Here is a 19,649-nt window from a genome sequence, read left to right as displayed (position 1 = left end):
CAGTACTTTGATTTATGACCAAATGTCTGCAAAACAAATGACATTCCCATCAGCCTCAGCTATACTTTGTGTTTAGAGATAATTAGCACATGTTAGCAAGCTAACATGCTTAACTAAGACGGTGAACATGGTAAACATTATTCCTGCTAAACACCAGGCTGTTGGCAATGTTTTTGTGAGAATAAGAATTTAGCTCAAAGTACTGCTGTGGCTAAATACAGCCTCACAGAGCCGCTGTAAAGTATAAAGGTAGTTAACATGCTTGACGTGACCAAATTTAAAGATCACATGTTTTAAGATGTATGAAAATACTGTTTTATAAAATTCTCAGAATTACATACTCATTTATTCTCATTAAAAATTCCAAAATCTATGAATATGCAAGTATAATTTATTTAAAAAGTTTAACTGCTGGACACATGTCTCCTTCTTCACTGCAAGTCCATTCTTAGTGTATGTGCACTGGAGGCTTCGAGTTTCCACATCACGCTTGTGTAAGTTACATACTGGACCAGGATTGGCTTCCAAACTAGTTTCTGATATCATAAATAATGCTCGTAGAGTCGTGCCTTAAACTTAAATTTTCTGTGAGCACAGAAAAACTGTCCTCCTTTGGCAGATAAATTTGAAAACAGCTTTCTAGTGTCAAACTCTGCACATACATCATTCTGCACAGTGAAGCTCTGACATCACAGTCGGGTCACAATAAGAAAAACACATTTTTGGCAAGAGAGGGACTTTAAGCCCAATTGAGATATCATTTCTTCATTTATCATTATCTAACATCTGGCCATGACAATAGATGATATTTTGGATATTTTTTAACACACTTGCTGACTCAGCAGTTTATAAGGTAAAGCAGTTTAGATCGGATGCTTTGCTTAAAGGATGACTGGGCAAAGCGACCTCTGTGACTGGACAGTGACTCAGTGAGAAGAGATAGAGATCCAGAGTGAGACAGAGGCTCATAGGCTGGAGAGCCGATGAAGCGGTATGTGGGAGGAGGAAATGAGACACCGCTCTGGGAAGCGCCTTCCTGGACTAATGCCGAAGTAATGACATCACCACTCGGGGGGGACATCTGAAAATGTAATAGGCTAAAAACGAATAGGCCCATTCACTCCATCTATTATACTCAGCTAACAAGGAAATTATATGTTACACATGAACACACAGTAACTGAAACCAAAACAACCAATCAAACAAATTTGACCTACAGCTTAACACCCATAGCTGTTTTGTGAATGTATGCCATTAAGGAGATAAATAGATGACATGGATGTAAAGCAACTCTCACTCTCTCTTGTGATAATGGGGACATTTTTCACTTTCACCTTTTAGGCTTTGAAGTAACCGGTGTCTCAAACACAACTTCAGCCCATCACAGAACTGCTTGTATAGAAACCAGAGCAAGGTGATCTGCAAAACAGCTGCTTTGAGTTCCCTCAAAAATCCCTTCAGGTTTCACCTTCCCCTTGAAGTCAGACAAACACATCATGAGACCACGGGTCCGTCCCCATTGTGTTGAGTCCCTGCGGAGCAAAAGCCTGGAAGCTATGTGGGGTTTTGGGTGGCTTGTCTCTGCTTTAGAGGGATCATAGTGTGTCTTTGCAACAAAGAGGGAGGTATGAACCCGATATCCCCACAGTGTCACACAAACAGCCATGTCTTTCACACACTCGGTGCTCTCCTCCTTCTCACTTTGACTTCACCGCCCCTCTGCAAACCTTTTCTGGACCCCCCCTTTCACCTCAAATGTGATCCTCTGCCCTGGAGGGACATATTTGGTTAGCTCAGGTCAGTACAGTGTGAAAGATACAGACTGAGCACTCTACTTACACTTTCCCACCTTGCTGTCAATAAATAAAAGTGGCAAGTTATAGATATCCCCTTAGAGAAAAGCAATGTATGTAGTAAAAAAAGAAATACAACTGCTCAGTCCTTTCCACATCATTTACAATTAAACTCACCCACTCCGCTCTTTTTTTCCCCTTTCTTCAGATGTGAAGAAGGACTGGTCAGACCACGCTCTGTGGTGGGAGAAGAAGAAGACATGGCTGTTGAAAACCCACTGGACGCTGGACAAGTACGGCATCCAAGCAGACGCCAGGCTGCTCTTCACACCGCAGCACAAGCTCCTGCGCCTCCAGCTGCCCAACATGAAGCACATGAAGGTCAAGGTCAACTTCTCCGACCGCGTCTTTAAGGCGGTCTCCGACATCTGCAAGACTTTCAGTAAGTGGAAACGAAGGGGTTCATTTACTGGACAGCAGTATTTTTTTTTTCAGTTGAGATGTGGGAAATGGTCATGAAGCAAACGCAAGATTGTGTGACTGATTGGTAAAAAGTTATGGGAATTAAACTCTGTGCCCACTCTGCTCAACCAAAAGCTTCTACTATAATATTATTTTTGGAGAGGTTCGGGAAATGTTCTACATCAAATTCAGCTAATCATGTCCTTCCCTCCACTTTGTTTTTACCCTTGGCAATTTGTTGTGTTTATCAAACATGCTCTGAGCTCTGCATGCCAGAGTCATGTCCCCGGACTGGTAGTCAGTCCACTGTTAGCTCTAGAGTCATGTCCTTGGATCCAAGGCTCCATCAGTCTCATAGTAATGTTTAGTAAACAGAGATTATCAATCTGTCTCAGTCTTAAAACACGGGCACACACCAAAGTACAAATTCATGTACACATAAATAACTCATACTTGCTCACTGGCTTGCTTACCAGCCACCTCTTTCAGGTCCAAATCTGACAATCCCCAATGGTGTAAGTAGTGCCCAAGGGTCACACACAAACTATCGATATCTTCCATCACTGACACCACACTGTCCCGATGGGTCAGAGGTCACACGCTGGACCCCAGTGACCTCTAACCTGCTAACGCCCACTTTTCCTAGGCTCAGACTTCGCCCCTTGCTCCTGTCTCTAGTCACTGTCTCCAGTAGAGTTTACAGGGTTGCTGAACCCCCACCCATTTAAAACCTCCCATCAGGCAGGGTCATAACACACCTGTTGTGTCACTGGGCTGTGTTGAGCAGGCAGGATCAGGGGTTCTAGTGGCAGCTTTCCTGTTTTTATTGGCCTCTACAGGTAGCCTTGTTTTTAATTCAACAGGAGTGGAGCTTTTTTTTTTTTTTTTTTTTTTAAATGGTCAAAGGGTCTGTAGAGCAGTTCTGTGAAATGAAACAAACAAATGTCATATTTTATTGAGTGTAAATATACAAAGAGGTTGTTTTTGAAAGTAGTGGTATGGCAATAGGGGAGAAACAGGACTGTAGCCTTTCTCTGGGCCCGGCCTGGTTAGGAATGTGTCTGCTGCTTCTGTAATAAATCTATTTTCGCCTGCAGAAATTCAGGACAAATTGCTTTTGGCTGACTTGGCGCATGCCAGGATGTTGCAAGATGTTGTACGGTGGCTGTAGAGGGCCCTTCACAGTGACAGGCTTCTACTGTTGAATTTACATCAACGTGCATTATTGCTCGCAAAAAGGAGAACTTAACGACGAACGAATGATGGGAATGTTCTTAACTGTAACTTAGGGTATGACAGCTGACTTACAGCTGGTCTGGCCTGGAAGCATTTAAATTTTTTGTTATCTGGGCAGCTCTGAGTTTTACAATTTCCTGTGCATATTTTCTGCTGACTGCCTGTGAGCTGCACAGCACAGAGAATCAGAGGGGACAGGAAGGGACAAGGCCTGTCCAACTGGCCTTCGCTCCAGACAGCAGAAAGGGAGGGGCAGACATACTGGATGATACAGAGAGAGAAAGAGTGTGGGGATTTTTTCTTTCACTTATGAGCGACCTATCATTGGCTCCAGTTTTCTTTTCTCATAATAATCTATTTGAAGGGTTTTTTTTTTGGTCTGGTGTGTCCACTCAGTTGGTCACACAGAAGCCATTTCCTGTTTCAAACCAAGTTCATTTCTGCAGTGTAGTATTTTACTGTTTTTATCTCCGCCCACTCCGTATTTTATTTTTTGCATCACACTCAACAGTTTTATAATGATAGTATGCTGTCATGATTCTATTATTCTGTTATATAAACAAACCATGTCTTAACCTCAAACTTTTTTATTTCGTCTGCTTTTGAGTCTTTTTAGCACAACTCAAACTCTCGACGGTGAGAGTCCCATTCAGGGGCAAAGCATAGAAAATCAACATAACACTCCAAGTTAAACGTATAAAACCAATTATCACCGCTGTGCTTCTCCCATGTCCATGGCAGCTGTGTACAGTCCCCACGTCCTGACACAGACACAGTCCATCTGGGCAGGCTGGGAACAAAGAAGACTCAGCAAAAGATCAGCGTACTGTAATACATGAAATCACTCAGTTCCACTCCTGTTTTGACCTCTGATTACATTTGGCAGCTCTTACATCCTGTGCTGCACTGTACTTGATAGTGAAGGGAAGGCAGCAGGAATTTTCCACTTTTAGTGATAGATAACATTTTTCAACAATTCTGAAAAATTGTCTGAACCCAAGGGCAGAACAAGTCAAAAGTTTAGACATATCTTCTCAAGTGTTTTTCTTTATTTTTAAAATAACACACATGGAATTATGTAATAAAGAAAAAAATGTTAAACAGAAATATTTTTCATATTTTAGATTCCTCAAAGTACCTTTGCTTTACGACAGCTTTGCACACTCTTGGCGTTCTCTCAACTAGCTTCATGAGGTAGTAACTCTGAATGCATTTCTAACAGTATTGAATGAGTTCCCACATATGCTGAGCACGTGTTGGCTGCTTTTCACTCTGCGGTCCAACTCATCCCAAACCATCTCAGTCGGGTTTAGGTCGGGTGATTGTGGAGGCCAGGTCGTCTGACGCAGCACTCCATGACTCTCCTTCATGGTCAAATAGCCCTTACATAGCCTGGAGGTGTGTTTTGGTCCCACTAAGCACAAATCAGGATGGGATGGCGTGTCACTGCAGAATGTTTGGGGTAGCCATGATGGTTAAATGTGCCTTGAATTCTGAATAAATCGCCAACACAACAGTGTCAACGGCGAAGGGAAGCACACATGCAGATACCATCTACTCACATTCTCTGCAACTCACAAAAACATGGTGGTTGGAACCAAAAATCTCAAATTTGGACTCATCAAACCTAAGTACAGATTTCCATTGGTCTAATGTCCATCCCTTGTGTTTCTTGGCCCAAGTAATTCTCTTCTTCTTATTGGTCTCCTTCAGTAGTGGTTTCATTGCAGCAATTTGACCACGAAGGCCTGATTCACGCAGTAGTCTCCCCCATACAGTTGAGATGTGTCTGCTGCTTGAAGCATTGATGTGGGCTCTAATCTGAGATGGTGTTAATTGGCAATTTCTGAGGCTCTACAATGTAGAACATAGTAAAACATAAAGAAAAACCCTTGACTGATTAGATGTATCCAAATTTTTGACTGGTGCTGTATGTGTGTGAACGTTTCGAAGTCCTAAGAATGCTACAGCTTTGGTGTTTGACACTGTGGAAACGCTGCATGAAAATACAAAAGGTGAGGTCTGTTGTTTTAATGGAAAAAAAATGAGTGGCACTATTTTGAAACGGGCTTTTGTAAAGGTTCATTTGTCTGGTGAAGTCATAGCCAGACATGAGCTTGTCCTGTCTAGACAACCTGGACTCTTCCAACACATTAAACACACTCATACTCCTCCTCCCTCTGAAAAAGGAGGTTGTTTAACTCTTCCTGTGAGCTCGCACACAAAATGTGGTCGTCACAACTGACTAACACATGACTGTGGACCTGGGAGCCTGAGGTGCAACAAAATGAGGCTGCTTCTCTCAGCAAAGCACCACTTCAGGGTAACAAGAGTCAGGCTGCTCCACTTAAGCAGTGTGTGTTTTTAAGTGAGCTCTCCTTTGCCACCGCGTGTGGCAAAACTAAGACATAGTAGCATTCTCTAGAAAATAAAAGAGGCAGCAACAATATCTTAATCTGTAGCGTTTGTCAGCGCTTCTCTGAAATGTTACAGTGAATCGAATTCATGATTGAAGGAATGGATGACCAGACAGTGAAAGGCAAGTTTCTGAGAGGATATACGTGGCTACTGAAGGCTGCAAAAAGGACTTGGATGATCGTCCTCCAGAAAGCTTTTTAGATTCACGTGGGACCGTTGCTTCATCGTTTTGGTCCAGCAGATTTATGGCCCATCATCCTGAGGCCTGTTTGAGTGTGCTGGCCACTGTTGTCATAACATGGGAGGAGTGTGGTTTGGCCTTAGCTCCAACTCCTAAATTAAACAGCATTATTATCCTTTTTTGAATGGTCTTTTAGCACCTTTAAGCCTCCTCCTAGATGGATAAATAGAACCTCTGGCACTCTAATCAACCCATTAATTTCAATGAATGCCATTTTTCCTTAAAGTTAGAGCAGAAAATAATCAAAGCGATCTAAATTTTGTGACTCAAGTGACGTGTTGAGTCATAGCATCAATTCTAAATTCCAAAAATATGTACTTGTTATTTGCTAAATTCTTAAAGGATAAAATGTCCACACCATGTGCATTCTTACTGTCTGACAGAAACTGAATGTCAGTCATTTTTTAGTCCTCCTTTTATTTAGTCTTCCCTGGGACAAGTTCTTAATTTATTACTCCGGAGTATTGATCAGTCTGTCCTGCAGTCCAATAAGTACCTCTTGTTCCACTTGAAATATGCAACAGGAAAAAGAAGATGAAATCATCACTCCTCTTTAATTTTTTTTTTGTCCATGTAGGGTCTTTATCTGTTTGTACGGTAAACTTAAGGACTGTAAAATTAGAATGTGACGGTGTTTGTGATTCTTCTGCGGCTGGCCTTACTCACTGCAGTGAATCATGTGTTCCAAGGAGTAGATCTTGCAAGCGCAGCTGGCTCTATGTCAACCCCTCTTTCTCTCTCTCTCTTTCACTCTCTCTCTGGCTCCAGGCCTGGTTACTGCCACAAGTCTGCAAGATGGAAGATTGGGTTTTATTGTCTAGGTGTCATTTCTGCTAATGGAAATGAACCACGCTTTTGTGCGTACTGTACCCATCACTCACCCCTTTCTCCTCCTCTTAGGAGCAGTTTTTTTTCCCCCCCAGCGGATCATGATTCTTAAATTATTATAAACATACAATTCAACAGTCGACTGAGTATGTCAGCAGAAACTGACTTGCGGAGGGCTTTTTATTTTTTCCCCTTAGCCCGTTTGGATTAATTTATCTCTATATTATATCGTTCTTGGTGGTATTTATACTTTAGAAGATATAAAATTTCCATACTATGTCTTTATGTCCTTCATGGGACTGATGAAAAAACATATCTGTATTTACCCCATCCACTCATCTCCCACTTCTAGGTTCTCAGGCACAGTGATTCAGTAGAGGGGGTCTAAAATATTGCTTTTACTGGAACGTATATATTTTAATTTTCTCCCCAGATAATGCATACTGAACCTTGAGTTATGGTTTTCTTAAGATTTTATAGCCAAAATGCATTTGATCTATAGACCCCCCCCCAGATAATGATAATCATTTATGCTATAAAGCAACTGTGTCAGATTGGTCCTGCTCAATAGATTCATAGTATTTGTCCTATGGATAAATTCCCAATATTGACAATTACGTTAAGAATTACCATTGAAAGTGACATCGTAGTAAAAGGCCTCATGCTTCTGCAATGCCTCACCAAGAGATACAGTCCTGCCCACGTACACAAAGTCCGACACACACTTCTCTGTGTGTATTGGCCTCCTCACACAGCTCAGTGGGGCTAAAGCTCGGCAGCACGCCTGCAACTCACATGGCTGTATAAGGGCACAGGGATTGTGCCTCACTGCTACAGCGGAGCGAGAATTAAGGAGGAGGGAGGCAGAGAAAGAGAGGGTGAGCTCCCATCTGGTAGTTCTTAAAACTCCTGGAATGCTTTTGCTTTAGTTACACAAACCAAACAAGCTTTCTCACCAAGCCAAGACGTTCTCTCTTTCTCTCTCTCTCTCTCTCTGTCTCTCCCCCCCTCTGCTCACGCTTTCCTCAACACCCTCAGCAACCTTCTCAATCAGTCTGCAGCACCTTTCCAATCCTGCTTCTTAAAAAAAAAAAAAGATCTTTCAGTAGATATGAGAATATAACATTTTTTACCACAGTTCTGCACAAGACGGAGTGAAAATAATTAAATAAAGCTCTTAAATATCAGCGTGCACCTTTTAATTTATATGGAATCCTTGAGAAAACCAAATCCAGCTGAGGATCCAGATGTGTCTTTAGACAAACTCCATCTATTTTAGTCCTGACACATTCTGGCCGCCTCCCCCTCCCCATCCCCCCCCCCTACATCAGAACCATCCCAAGCCCATCTTAAAACATCACTGCTGCTGCTGAGTGATGGTTCCCTGGCCTCCAGGCCTGAGGGAGGGAGGGGGAAGAGGGGAGAGAAGCTGGAGAGAGAGGCTGCTCTGTTTTAGTCATTATATCCAGTGTGGTGTCTTGCTGTCTGATTGGGATCTTGCACTCAGCTCGTCCATGTACTCACACACATACACAGAGTTAGGATGTGGTTGTTTACTTCATTTATTGTGTTTCAGCTTCTTCAAAGATTCACTTTTTGTGTTTTTTGTGAAAGCTGTACTGGTGCTGGAATACCGGTCATATGTGTGTGAGGAATAGTCGGAGGGTAAGAGGGAGATGGAGATTGTGTCTGCGCCGTCTCAGTTGGGGATTACAGTTAAAGCAAGATTTGTTGGGGCCCTGAGAAAAAGGATTTGCAATTTTCCACCGCTCGTGTGCGCAGCTGTCTACAATTCTTACCCATCTCTTCTGTGCCTTTTGCCTTTTTCTTTGTCCTTCTCCCCTTTCTGCCTTTAAGTTGCCTTAGCATCCCTCTATTCACCTACATTACAGGTTCTACACGTTGTCTGTGCGTTTTGCGAGAGGTTATGTGGTTTATATGAAGCTTGTAGTTGAAACAGTGCAAATTCTGTTGTGTTTTTAGTGACTGTTGCATCAAATCCTTCCCACTTTGTTGTCCAGATTGGCTTCACTGTGTTGCCAGCCAAAGTAATGCTAACATGACATCAAATGAACTTTCTTTCTCTCTCACTCCAGATATCCGCCACCCAGAGGAGTTATCTCTGCTGCGTAAGCCACGCGATCCCAAGAAGAAGAAGAAAAAGCTGGAGGAGGCAGAGGAGGACGATCTGGAGCTGGAGGGTCCGCTGTTAACCCCTGGATCAGGTGAGCTGATGGATAGCAACTCCTATATGGAGACCTAACACCAATACCAAAAGTATTAATGAACATTTATGGCTCCAAAGCACTAGTTACGGTGTTTATCTGAAGAATTAAAGCTGAATTAAAACATTTACAGCTAATTAAGTGAGTCATTTTTCTTGAAATTAAAAGTGCAAATCATGAGTTTAAAGAGAGTGGGTTTATACAAACTTAAGTCTGTAATTCAGTTTTTAGGTTTAGACCTCATTTGAACTAATTATGGAGTAGTGGCTTTTATTTTTGTATTTCATTGTGAAAAGTAATAATCTCACTTCCCTCAAGCAGCAGGTTGAATAACAGGTTCCACTGGCTCTCATGGAGCGTCTTCCATTCTCTTTATGTGTCTGATTGTGCTTGTGGTTGTGAAAACCAATAAGACAACTCCAGATTGCTGCACCCTGCTTCTAGTGACCAAATATGAATATGTGAGTTTGAGGCCTGCATGGGATCTACAGCCCTGGCTCCCAATTCCTTGGCAGGGAGGATGAAGAATGGTTGAGATTCCACACATAGTTGGTCACGCTGCCATTTTAAACCCAAACCAGGCTACACGACTGCAGTTATACTAGCCCTCCTCCCTCCCTCCTTCCGCCAGTGATGGGAGAGTTAGAGCCATGTGAGCAAGGAGGAGCAGAACAAAACAGGCTGCACTGCTGTCACAGAGTTAGCTTTAACCAAAACTGCTAACACTATGAGACAGGGTGAATGGGACGCATTGTGCGATTTGAGTCTCTCCTTCCGTGGCCTCTGGTCTGTCCGCTGCCTCTTAAGACTTTGCTTAATGTGCATATATACACTCTCATGTGAGCGGAGAGAGTGCTGAACTATCATCACGAACTTGGTGAGCCACCATGATTCTTGCAGTCAAGAAAGAGATTTTGCTGACATGCAGATTTGCCCACTGTAAAGCTAGCAGCAGATTATATATTTGTGTGTTTTTATGTTTGTATATAATAAAGTGAAAACACAAAAAGGCAGCAGCATTTCACTTCTAGTTCATATTTATGAGCACAGCACATGATCACACCCAAAATTGCATCACATTTCTCCAAGGTCACGCTACGTTGACGCCTCTGGTATAGATACATTTTGTTCCGAGTGGCCGACTGTAGTCACACTATTAGGTGGCGCAAAAAACAGGATTTCAACAGGAATGTGCAGAATCTGTTTACTCCCATCACCACACTCCCTGTGTGTCTCATGTGTGTGTGTGTATTTCCTGACATCCTCACTATCAGATCACATGCTACAGTCAGAGAGTCTATTTCATGGCCAAGTTGTAAGGCGTTATTCTGTCCCTTGTGGGGAAGGGCTGGCCCCTCAGCCCAGGTCTCCTGATAGGAATCACAAGGCTTTGCAGAGAGGCAGCGATGCAATCAGAACCTCAACCAACTGCTCCTGTACACTCCAAACCAGAGAGGAAGAGAGGGAGGAAGGCTCACTGTAGCTCAACATGGTCTGACTTTATTGCAGGAAGAAAGTTCTTTTATAATTATATGTACAGAATATATTACATAATTACATACATATTTTCTTCCAATTTCTCTCCCAACTAATTAGCTTCAAAGCACCCTTTTCCTTACCATTTTTGTAAGCAGCATTTGCAATAAACAATGTAGGTTAAATGTTGAATAAAGAAATAAATGTCTTATATATTGGCATACAAATACATACAATATATGTACAGTGAGGACTGTCCTGACTGCAGAAGAAAATAACAGTAGGCGGATGTTGAACTCTAAGGCAATAAGGAGTACATGACCAATTATTTCCACTTAGAGACTGGCAATCCTTTTCCAAAACCTCACCCTCCATCTTTAAATGTACCATTTAGGAGACTCAGTGTCCCCTATCTGTCTGCACACTCATGTCAAGGGCCCCACGGAATTGGTCATTTTGCTAGAAAAGCCATGTTACTAAGCCTCAGCTGTTGACTCAGATGCAAGCCACGATCTCGGCCAGTCCGTTGAGTCAGACTGGGCCTGCCACATCTTGACTTGACTGTTGTATCTAATTATCTTTCCTGTCGGCGTGGAGAATGACATACCTTGGACAGCCAGTACTTTTATATTTATGCAGGGCTGGGTCACGTTGACCAACGCCTTTGCCTGGGTTTTTAATCAGTCATGCTGCGTTGAACGGCTACGAATGGGTGGATGGAAACGACAGAGCCTTGCTAGTCATGCCAGGGTGATCTCCCTCTGCAAGGAGGGTGAATTGAGTCATCCGGTCTGAGGCTAGTAGCTGGCAGTGCCCGTGGAAATGCCACGGATCTCCTCATTCTTGTATTCTCCTACTTTTTTTTTTCTTTTTCTCTTCTGTTTCCTCTAGTCCTTGTAGAGTTTTCAGTGTCTTAAATCTGTCCACTTGATGTTTGTTCCCATTCCTCTGCTTTCCTCCACTCTTTTCCTGCCTTTCTTCCCCTTACTCTTTCTTTTTTCATCCTAGCCTCTGAGATAATATACATCGGACCTGTCAAAGGTAAGCTTTCCTCTTCTGTCCTCTACTCTTCAGCACTGCTTCCTCACCCTTGCTCCCCCCCCCCCCCCCCCCCCCCCCCCCCCCCCCCCCCCCCCCCCTTCCTCCCTCCCCTCCCCTCCCTTCCACCCCCCACAGAGTGTTGAGGTCACATGACATCTGTAACCTTTGGGACAAGCAGCTGAGTCACCTGACTGCTCTTCCAAGGGGAAGTCAGCTGATTCGGGTGGTCACATGATAAAGGCTTTGCCCTCCATTAGAATGTAGCTCAAAGCTCACTCTTTCTTACAGCTACCCAAGGCCTGCTCACTGTGCCTGCTGACTGTTGTGCAGGATAGCTGATCACTTCTTAGCCCTTGAAAGTTTTGCTTGAGAAAACTGCAGGCGGTTATAGAGACGGTCAGATTTTGTTTTTGCTATATTGTTGTAGTAGTTCAGACATCAGATCATCCTTGCTACATGCCTCAACCAATAGCCCACACAGAAGGTGTGTGAAAAAATCCACGAGAGACACCTTCATTTATTGACAACCCTCTCATGGTTTACATCTAGTCTCAACAGCCCATGGTGGTCCAGCTCCCTCCATCTAAGCCCCCTATGAATCTCCAGTGTGGGAGCATGAGGGAGTCGTGGCATGTTAACATTCTTTGTGCCTCTTTGCCTGTATTGAAGACTCAGTAAACAGGATGGAGGAGGCCTAGTAGTGTTTTTAATGGGCTGCCAACTTTCTCTTTCCTTATACATGGTCTCTCCAGATATTTTGGATTCCTCAAGAGACCCAATGGGAGATGGGAGTACTCTCCCTGACCCAATGAACTCGGCATTAGGGGAAAACGCTAAAGGAATCATTCAATAACACCCTCCTCCACAAGGGATGGGTGGTCATAGTGTGTACCCCGTTCTCATGACCCCAGCTCGCAAACACAAACACTACACGTGCACACTCACAAACAAAAATCAAGCCCACTTCCTGATTTCAGAAGGGATTTAGTGGTTTAGTCAGTGTTGCTTCTTGACCTAGGTCCTACAGAGGGAGAGAGGGAATGGATGAGTATGGGGCCAAAAATACTCCACAAGGCCAGCCAACAGGAAATGCAAACAGCATCACTTTTGTGGCTTGCTTATGTTTGCAGCCAAAATCCAGTGTAATTGAAAAACGAGTGGAAAAACAAAAGCATAAATATACAGAAACTGTGTATCCACGTTTTTTAAATTATTTTGACTTAATTTATTGAATTTTAAATTATTTTTCCAACCTTCCATGTTTTTGTTATGATCCTCCCATATCGTTGTGCTCCCCGTCTCCTCTCTGTGGCGAGTTGTGCAGTAGTTTGCTGTGTGCAGTGCATTCCTGCAGGTTTTTTGACTGTGAGTAAGTGGGCGACCCTGATCATGTTGTGCATCATCTGCATGCTGATCCACATCAATCCCGCCATCAGCAGGAGGACGTTGTTAAGGCCGCTCATCTGCAAAAGTGCGGGCTGGTAGTCACATGGTGTTGTTGACCGCTAGCTGGCCTGGCTAGGCTGCAAGTGTGTGTGCTTTTTGAAAAGAGTTCACCCTTTTTCCTTTTGATGCTTTATTTTGATGAAGTATTTATGAATGTGTACTTCATTACATTCTCTGAGTGTCAGTATAAAGCAACACAAATATAAAAATGAAAGTAAATAATGTTCATTTAATTAATTTATTATTTAATAGGTATATTTTTCTTGTTTGACTGCAAGAGCCTAACTGGTGACTTTGTGCTTACAGGGAGCATCTACTCCAGTCCAGGCTTATACAGTAAGACTATGACCCCCACCTATGACTCCAGGGATGGCAGCCCACTGTCACCCACCTCTGCCTGGTTTGGGGACAGCCCCCTCTCTGAGGGCAATCCCAGCATCCTCGCTGTCAGCCAGCCAATCTCTTCACCAGATATCCTGGTCAAACTCTACAAGCCCCAGTCCCTGCTGGACAAAGCCAAAATCAACCAGGGGTGAGATGAACTTTGCTTAGTGGTTTGGTGGTTTGGTTACGCTGTTAGAAATGCTGTGGTGGGTTGCAGAATATTTTAGGGTTGTGGAGCTGATCAAAACAGTTGCAAGAGGCTGCAGAGAGATTGCTTCAGAAGACATGATTTTCACTCTCTCTGCAGGTGGCTGGACTCCTCCAGGTCTCTGATGGAGCAGGATGTAAAGGAGAATGAGGTTCTGCTGCTGAGGTTTAAATACCACAGTTTCTTTGATCTCAACCCTAAGGTATGTCCAGCAGATAAATCAGTGCATCAACAAGTTTACCTTCCAGAGTCAATTGGGACATTTGTTGAGGACATGTTCTGCCAGATGTCTCTGTCATCATCCTATCTAAAAGACAGTATCAGAGCTTGCAATGGTGATCCTCACCAAGTGTGCCTTCTTAGCACAACTAGCATAGATACTGAAACAGACAAGACAGTAGATGTGTTTCAGGTTTGATACCTTTTTGTATTTTAAGTGTTAGGGTCGGTTTTCAGTTTTAAGTATTTGAAGGTGAATTTACTACAACACAATCATGGTGCCATTAACTACACACATCCTTTAATACGAGTGAGAGAACGTGAGTCTATGTTTAGTCGCTGTTTGTTTGTATGTATGTTAACTGCTATGACCAACCTCTCCACAGTATGATGCCATCCGAGTGAACCAGCTCTATGAACAGGCCAAGTGGGCCATCCTGCTGGAGGAAATTGAGTGCACGGAGGAGGAAATGATGATGTTTGCTGCCCTGCAGGTCAGGAGACTGTGTGTGTGTGTGTGTTTGTGTTTGTGTGTATGTGTGTGTCTGATCTTAATTTTCCTGTTTCAGCATTGCTTTGTCAGGGTTTGAAACTTGAAGACCTGCAGTCCTCTTTTCATTGGGGTATGGGCACATTGCCTTCTCAACCGCAAGCTAATGAATTGGATGGGCTTCCAGCCCAGATCTGAGCCATATGGCTGCCAGTTCTGCTGCGCCATGCATACTAAAACCTGGCTATTGTACATTGTTGCAGAATGAGTTTATTAGGGCATTATCACAGTCCCACTGGGCTTCTCAGTATGCTTCAATATTTATCAGTTCATTCTATTTCTGACTCATAATCTATATAAAAATAGTGAGTCATTAGGCTTTTGAACAAAATCCCTAATGAATAATTAATTATAATTAACTTTAAAGACATTAATACTATTACCTCACTTAGTGAAAAAGAGTCTGGAAACAAAGCTTTAAAAAACAACTGACCTAGTATGACCTAGTGAGTCATCATGATAAAGAAGTGTGAAATAATAGATAATGTTGGATAATATATATATATATGATATAAATATATAATTTTCTAACCCCACCCCCCCAACTATATACTTCCAACACTACATTCTGTCAGTAATACCAAAGGATTTTATTAGGGCTGCCACCAATTTCCCATCTATTTCCCAGAATTAAAAGTCACATCTTCAAATGCCTTGTTTTGTCCAACAACAGTCCAAAATCCAAAGACGTTTACTATGCTGTATGACAAAGAAAGTCCTCACAATTAAAAAAAAACTGAAACCAACTAATTTTTTGGAATTTGTCCTTAAAAAATGATTAAAACAATTATTCGATTATTAAAATACTTGGCCTTACGTGACCCTATGTTTTATTACATTTCCGAATGTTGTGTTACGTTATGTTACGTTAGAGACGAGTTTAAAGGAATCGCAAGAGGAAGAGAAGTAGGTGAACAGGGGAAGTGATATACAGATGTGAGCCCCTTTAGCCCCTTCAGGTTGCCCCCCAGTAGTCTTGGGGTGGTGCCCCTGCTATTTCTGATCCTCATAAACTGTGGTCGCCAAGACCTGAGGACGCCACCCTGTCCTCACCCCCGGGGTAATTATAGAGCATCCCGGGCCACAGGACGCAGTGCCTCAGCCCAGACCACCCACCCCAGCAAGACACCGTCTCATAGACTTGTTCGCATTCCTGTAAAAGCCCTCTTACACTCCGAGGTGTTACGTTTGTTTCATCAGACCGGTTATAATTACATTTCACTGGTTTCTTGTTGCTCTTCCTTGAGAGAGATGTTGGGTGTTCAGACTGGCCGCTACTCTGTCGCTACCTGTCTGTTAGCACTTTGGTAGCTACTACTATGTTTCAGCAGAGTAGTATGAGCTCAGGATTTTGGCTAAGGTTTCACTGGTGGGTTGAGCTTGACAGCGGGGAATTAGCTCAAGAGAGTGGATACCAGGGTCTAAATAAAGAGCAATGATTGTCCACATCCAGTATGCTGCTGGCTACTGTCAACATGCTATCACCTGGGCATTTCTCTTTGGCAGTACACAGAAATGAGGCAATCAGGAGTCAAAAATAGTAACTGACCTAATAGCCATAGACTTGGGGCACAGGTTGTACTTTGTACCGCAGCAGATAAACACATACACCCACCTACTCAGGCACAGGAAACAAAACCCCCAGTGTTGCAATTGTTAAAGGACTGTCAGAGTGGAAGAGGCGGAGGAATGGAGTGTCATGGAGAGCCCTTTGTCCCACATTCTGTAACCTTAGCTGGCTAAAGCCTCGCATATCCCTCTCAAACTCTACCTCTGTATCTCTCACTCTCTCGACAGCTGTTCATTCATATATTGGTGGGGGGGTTGGTGATGGGTTGACATTATAAATACCATTTGTCAACAGGTTGTATTTAGTGTCTGTGACTCATGCTAAACGGAAACCATGGTCCTTTACGAATTGGTGCTTCCATTGTTACAAAAATGTCCTATCCTATCGGTTCAGTCTCACATATATTCTCTGTAAAAAGTAGTTTATAGCATGTTACAGTTCAAAGAGGCAGAGAACGCTATGTCTAGACCATGCCACTTATTTCTCCCAGTGAATCATCAACCATCACTTCACAGCGTCCTCATCCCAAAACTAGTGTCTCTGCTTCAATGATAAAGTCACTGTTCCATCACTGGTGAACTCAACGTTGCTCATTGGCAGCACTTGCTTATATAAACGCCAGCGAGTCTTAAAGTATTTATATGGCAATTATCACAGACTGATTCACTTTTATAAGACAAATTTGTAAGGTTTATGCACTGGTAGCACAAATAGCAGGAAACTTTATAGAAATCAGCAAAACTCTTGACCAGGTTGTTGGAACAGCTAGCAATTGTTACCATTGTCAAGTCAATCCAAGGGACTGGTAGTTTTTCACCAGAAGGGCACACTATGATGTTTCTAGATCTTCAGGTTTGGAAAGATACAGTGCAGATATTAAAAGTCTGTAAATATCATGGAATCTCAAAATGGAAAATATGTACAAATCCCTGTTGTAATACAGCAAATAAAGCACTGAAAGATTGCTAAATCAACAATAGCCTAACTGTGGCGTCTCTTTCTCTTCCTCAGTACCACATCAACAAACTGTCAATCATGTCTTCAGACAACCACATGAATAATAGTGAGAAGGAGGTGGATGAGGTGGATGCAGCCCTGTCTGACCTGGAGATTACATTGGAGGGAGGGAAGACATCCAAGACACTGGTATGACAACACTGTAGTATATCTTACTCACATCATTGAATGAATATATTTTCCCAGTTGACTTGGGTTTGGTCCTTTGTTTCTCTATTCTGATGAAGTCTTATTTCATCAGCTGTATTAAACAGTAGCAGTAACCTACATACAGTAGACACTGTATACTGACCCACAAAGAAATTTCACACAGTTATTTGAGGCCAGCTGTATCTGACAAAGAGCTGGGGGTGTGAGATATTTGACACAAACCCAACAAAGGCTGCATTTTAAATGGATAGGCTGAAAATATATGCGTCTATTGTTACATCAGCCCCGCCTTGAAAAGTTGTGAAGTTTATACAGCTTATCAGAGGAAACTGAGCTTTGTGATATCACATGCGTCAATGAGCGATGACATTGGAAATGTGCAAAGTTGAGGCTGAGGTCATTGTTTTAGTTATGTTTAACCAATTTTTTTAATATTAAAATATTCTAGGCTTATACTAACGGTGTTTGCATTTTGCCCTTTCTCGCAGGGTGACATCACATCTATTCCTGAGCTAGCGGACTATGTCAAAGTCTTCAAGTAAGTTCACATTCAAAGCTGCCCTCACATATTCATTCAGCTGTATGTGTGTGCGTGCAAAGGTTGTATTTGTCCGAAAAGATCCCATCAAAGAACCAGGAAATAACGTTTTCTGGCTAAGTGAGAAAGCTGCTGCCTGTTTTGCATCAGTGTAATAGGGAGGGTTGTTTGCCAAAGGACATCTGCAAGCTGAACTTTCAGTTTAGCTTTGATTACAATTGGACCAAGCATATTTTAAACCATATTCATTTTTGGCTTTAAGCCTTTGCTGACAGGCAGGTGGCCCCCGGAGTGGTTGTCTCATAAAATGTATGAAACCATGGGGGAGCAAGGGTGGGGGTATGATATCAAAAGGCATTTCCTCTTTAATGGTTTTCCATTAATGTTCACATCCAATGTTGGCTCCTCTCCTGTTCACCTCGCTGACTTTGCACTTTGCACTCCCTTCTTTTTCTCCTCCCTCTCTCTCTCTCCTTCTCTATTTTCTTTATACTCACTTATGATCTACCCCTCCTCCTCTCTTGACCACTAATGAAGAAAATGGGTGATTTTTCCATCTGACATGTCTCCCTCGATCTGTTATATATTTTCCAGACCCAAGAAACTGACGCTGAAGGGCTATAAGCAGTACTGGTGCACATTCAAAGATATCACAATTTCCTGTTACAAGAGTAAAGAGGAGTCACATGGGACACCTGCTCACCAAATGAATCTCAGAGGTGCAGACACACAAAAAATGTCATTTCATGCCCATATAAGATTGTTACGTTCTTTTTTTTTTCTTGGTGGGGTGTGTCAAGCCTGGGTCTAACCTTTGACCTCTTCCTCCGCTCTCCTCTGTGGCTTCCATGTGTAGGTTGTGAGGTAACTCCAGATGTTAACATCTCTGGCCAGAAATTCAACATCAAGTTGCTAATCCCCGTGGCTGATGGCATGAATGAGATCTGGCTTCGGTGTGACACGGTAAGATTAAAGTTAGCGCACCATTCATAATAATGGAATGGCTATATAGAATATCTTTATAGGTATTTATCACCAGTGTCTGACTTTTTCTGCTCCAGGAGAAACAGTACGCCCACTGGATGGCTGCGTGCCGCTTGGCCTCTAAAGGGAAGACCATGGCCGACAGCTCGTACAACCTGGAGGTCCAGAACATTCTGTCCTTCCTCAAGATGCAGCACATGAACCCTGACCCTCAGTTCATTGAGCCCATCACCACCGATATCAACCCAGAATGCCTGGTGTCCCCACGCTATCTGAAGAAGTACAAGAACAAACAGGTAAGCCGCGCAGGATAGAGGCATGCTCCTCATGTTCCTTTATGGAGCTTTAACATACAACCTCTGAATGCACTGTAGGGTCTATTCCCAGCAACGTGGAAGGTAAAGTGTGAGCTTACAAAGAGATAGAAAGAACGCAACTGTCTGCTCTAATGTGTGTTTTGTGGGAGCTTGTTTACTTGTTTGATGAGTTAGATTGGAGCAGCGTCTGATTCTTCCCAGATGGGCGCCTCCTGGCATCAGGACTGTCTTGCATAGGAATGTAGCCTCCCTCTACTCCCCCTCCTTTACTTTTCCTCCTCCTCCCTCCGCTCCCTCTCCCTACCCCCCTTCTGTACGAGGGGAAACCAGGACAGTGGACGTCCAAACCACTCGACATGCTTACAGTAAAGTTGCTCATATCAGACTGTAATAGATACTTAACCTCAGCTCTTGGTCTTTGTCCTAGCAAACAATAGACTGGAAGGGCAGATCTTGTCCACTGGACTTGTCGGTTCTAAACACAACAGTATGGGCTGGTCACAGCTGAGCAACAGTAGCAAGCTATCAACAGACATCTTAATAACC

The 19,649-nt window shown here is 43.0% G+C and overlaps 1 protein-coding gene across 4 annotated transcripts in view; it reads left to right on the top strand.

The window, feature by feature from the left end:
- Positions 1–19,649, top strand: part of fermt2 (FERM domain containing kindlin 2) — a 42,416-nt gene that overhangs the window by 13,358 nt on the left and 9,409 nt on the right. For 2 of the 4 annotated variants that reach the window (XM_044374224.1, XM_044374225.1), the window contains exons 3-13: positions 2,002–2,235; positions 9,075–9,203; positions 11,688–11,720; positions 13,473–13,698; positions 13,858–13,960; positions 14,364–14,471; positions 17,109–17,243; positions 17,753–17,802; positions 18,397–18,521; positions 18,659–18,765; positions 18,864–19,082. In XM_044374224.1, coding sequence (XP_044230159.1) covers positions 2,002–2,235; positions 9,075–9,203; positions 11,688–11,720; positions 13,473–13,698; positions 13,858–13,960; positions 14,364–14,471; positions 17,109–17,243; positions 17,753–17,802; positions 18,397–18,521; positions 18,659–18,765; positions 18,864–19,082 — 1,469 coding nt within the window. The remainder of the gene's footprint in view (positions 1–2,001; positions 2,236–9,074; positions 9,204–11,687; positions 11,721–13,472; positions 13,699–13,857; positions 13,961–14,363; positions 14,472–17,108; positions 17,244–17,752; positions 17,803–18,396; positions 18,522–18,658; positions 18,766–18,863; positions 19,083–19,649) is intronic. The other 2 variants (XM_044374227.1, XM_044374226.1) reach the window with 1 other exon arrangement.

The sequence above is a fragment of the Thunnus albacares genome, chromosome 15 (assembly GCF_914725855.1).
Source record: "Thunnus albacares chromosome 15, fThuAlb1.1, whole genome shotgun sequence".
Classification (NCBI taxonomy): domain Eukaryota; kingdom Metazoa; phylum Chordata; class Actinopteri; order Scombriformes; family Scombridae; genus Thunnus; species Thunnus albacares.
The sequence above is the reverse complement of the archived record's forward strand: the minus strand, read 5'-3'. Positions and strand labels throughout refer to the sequence as shown.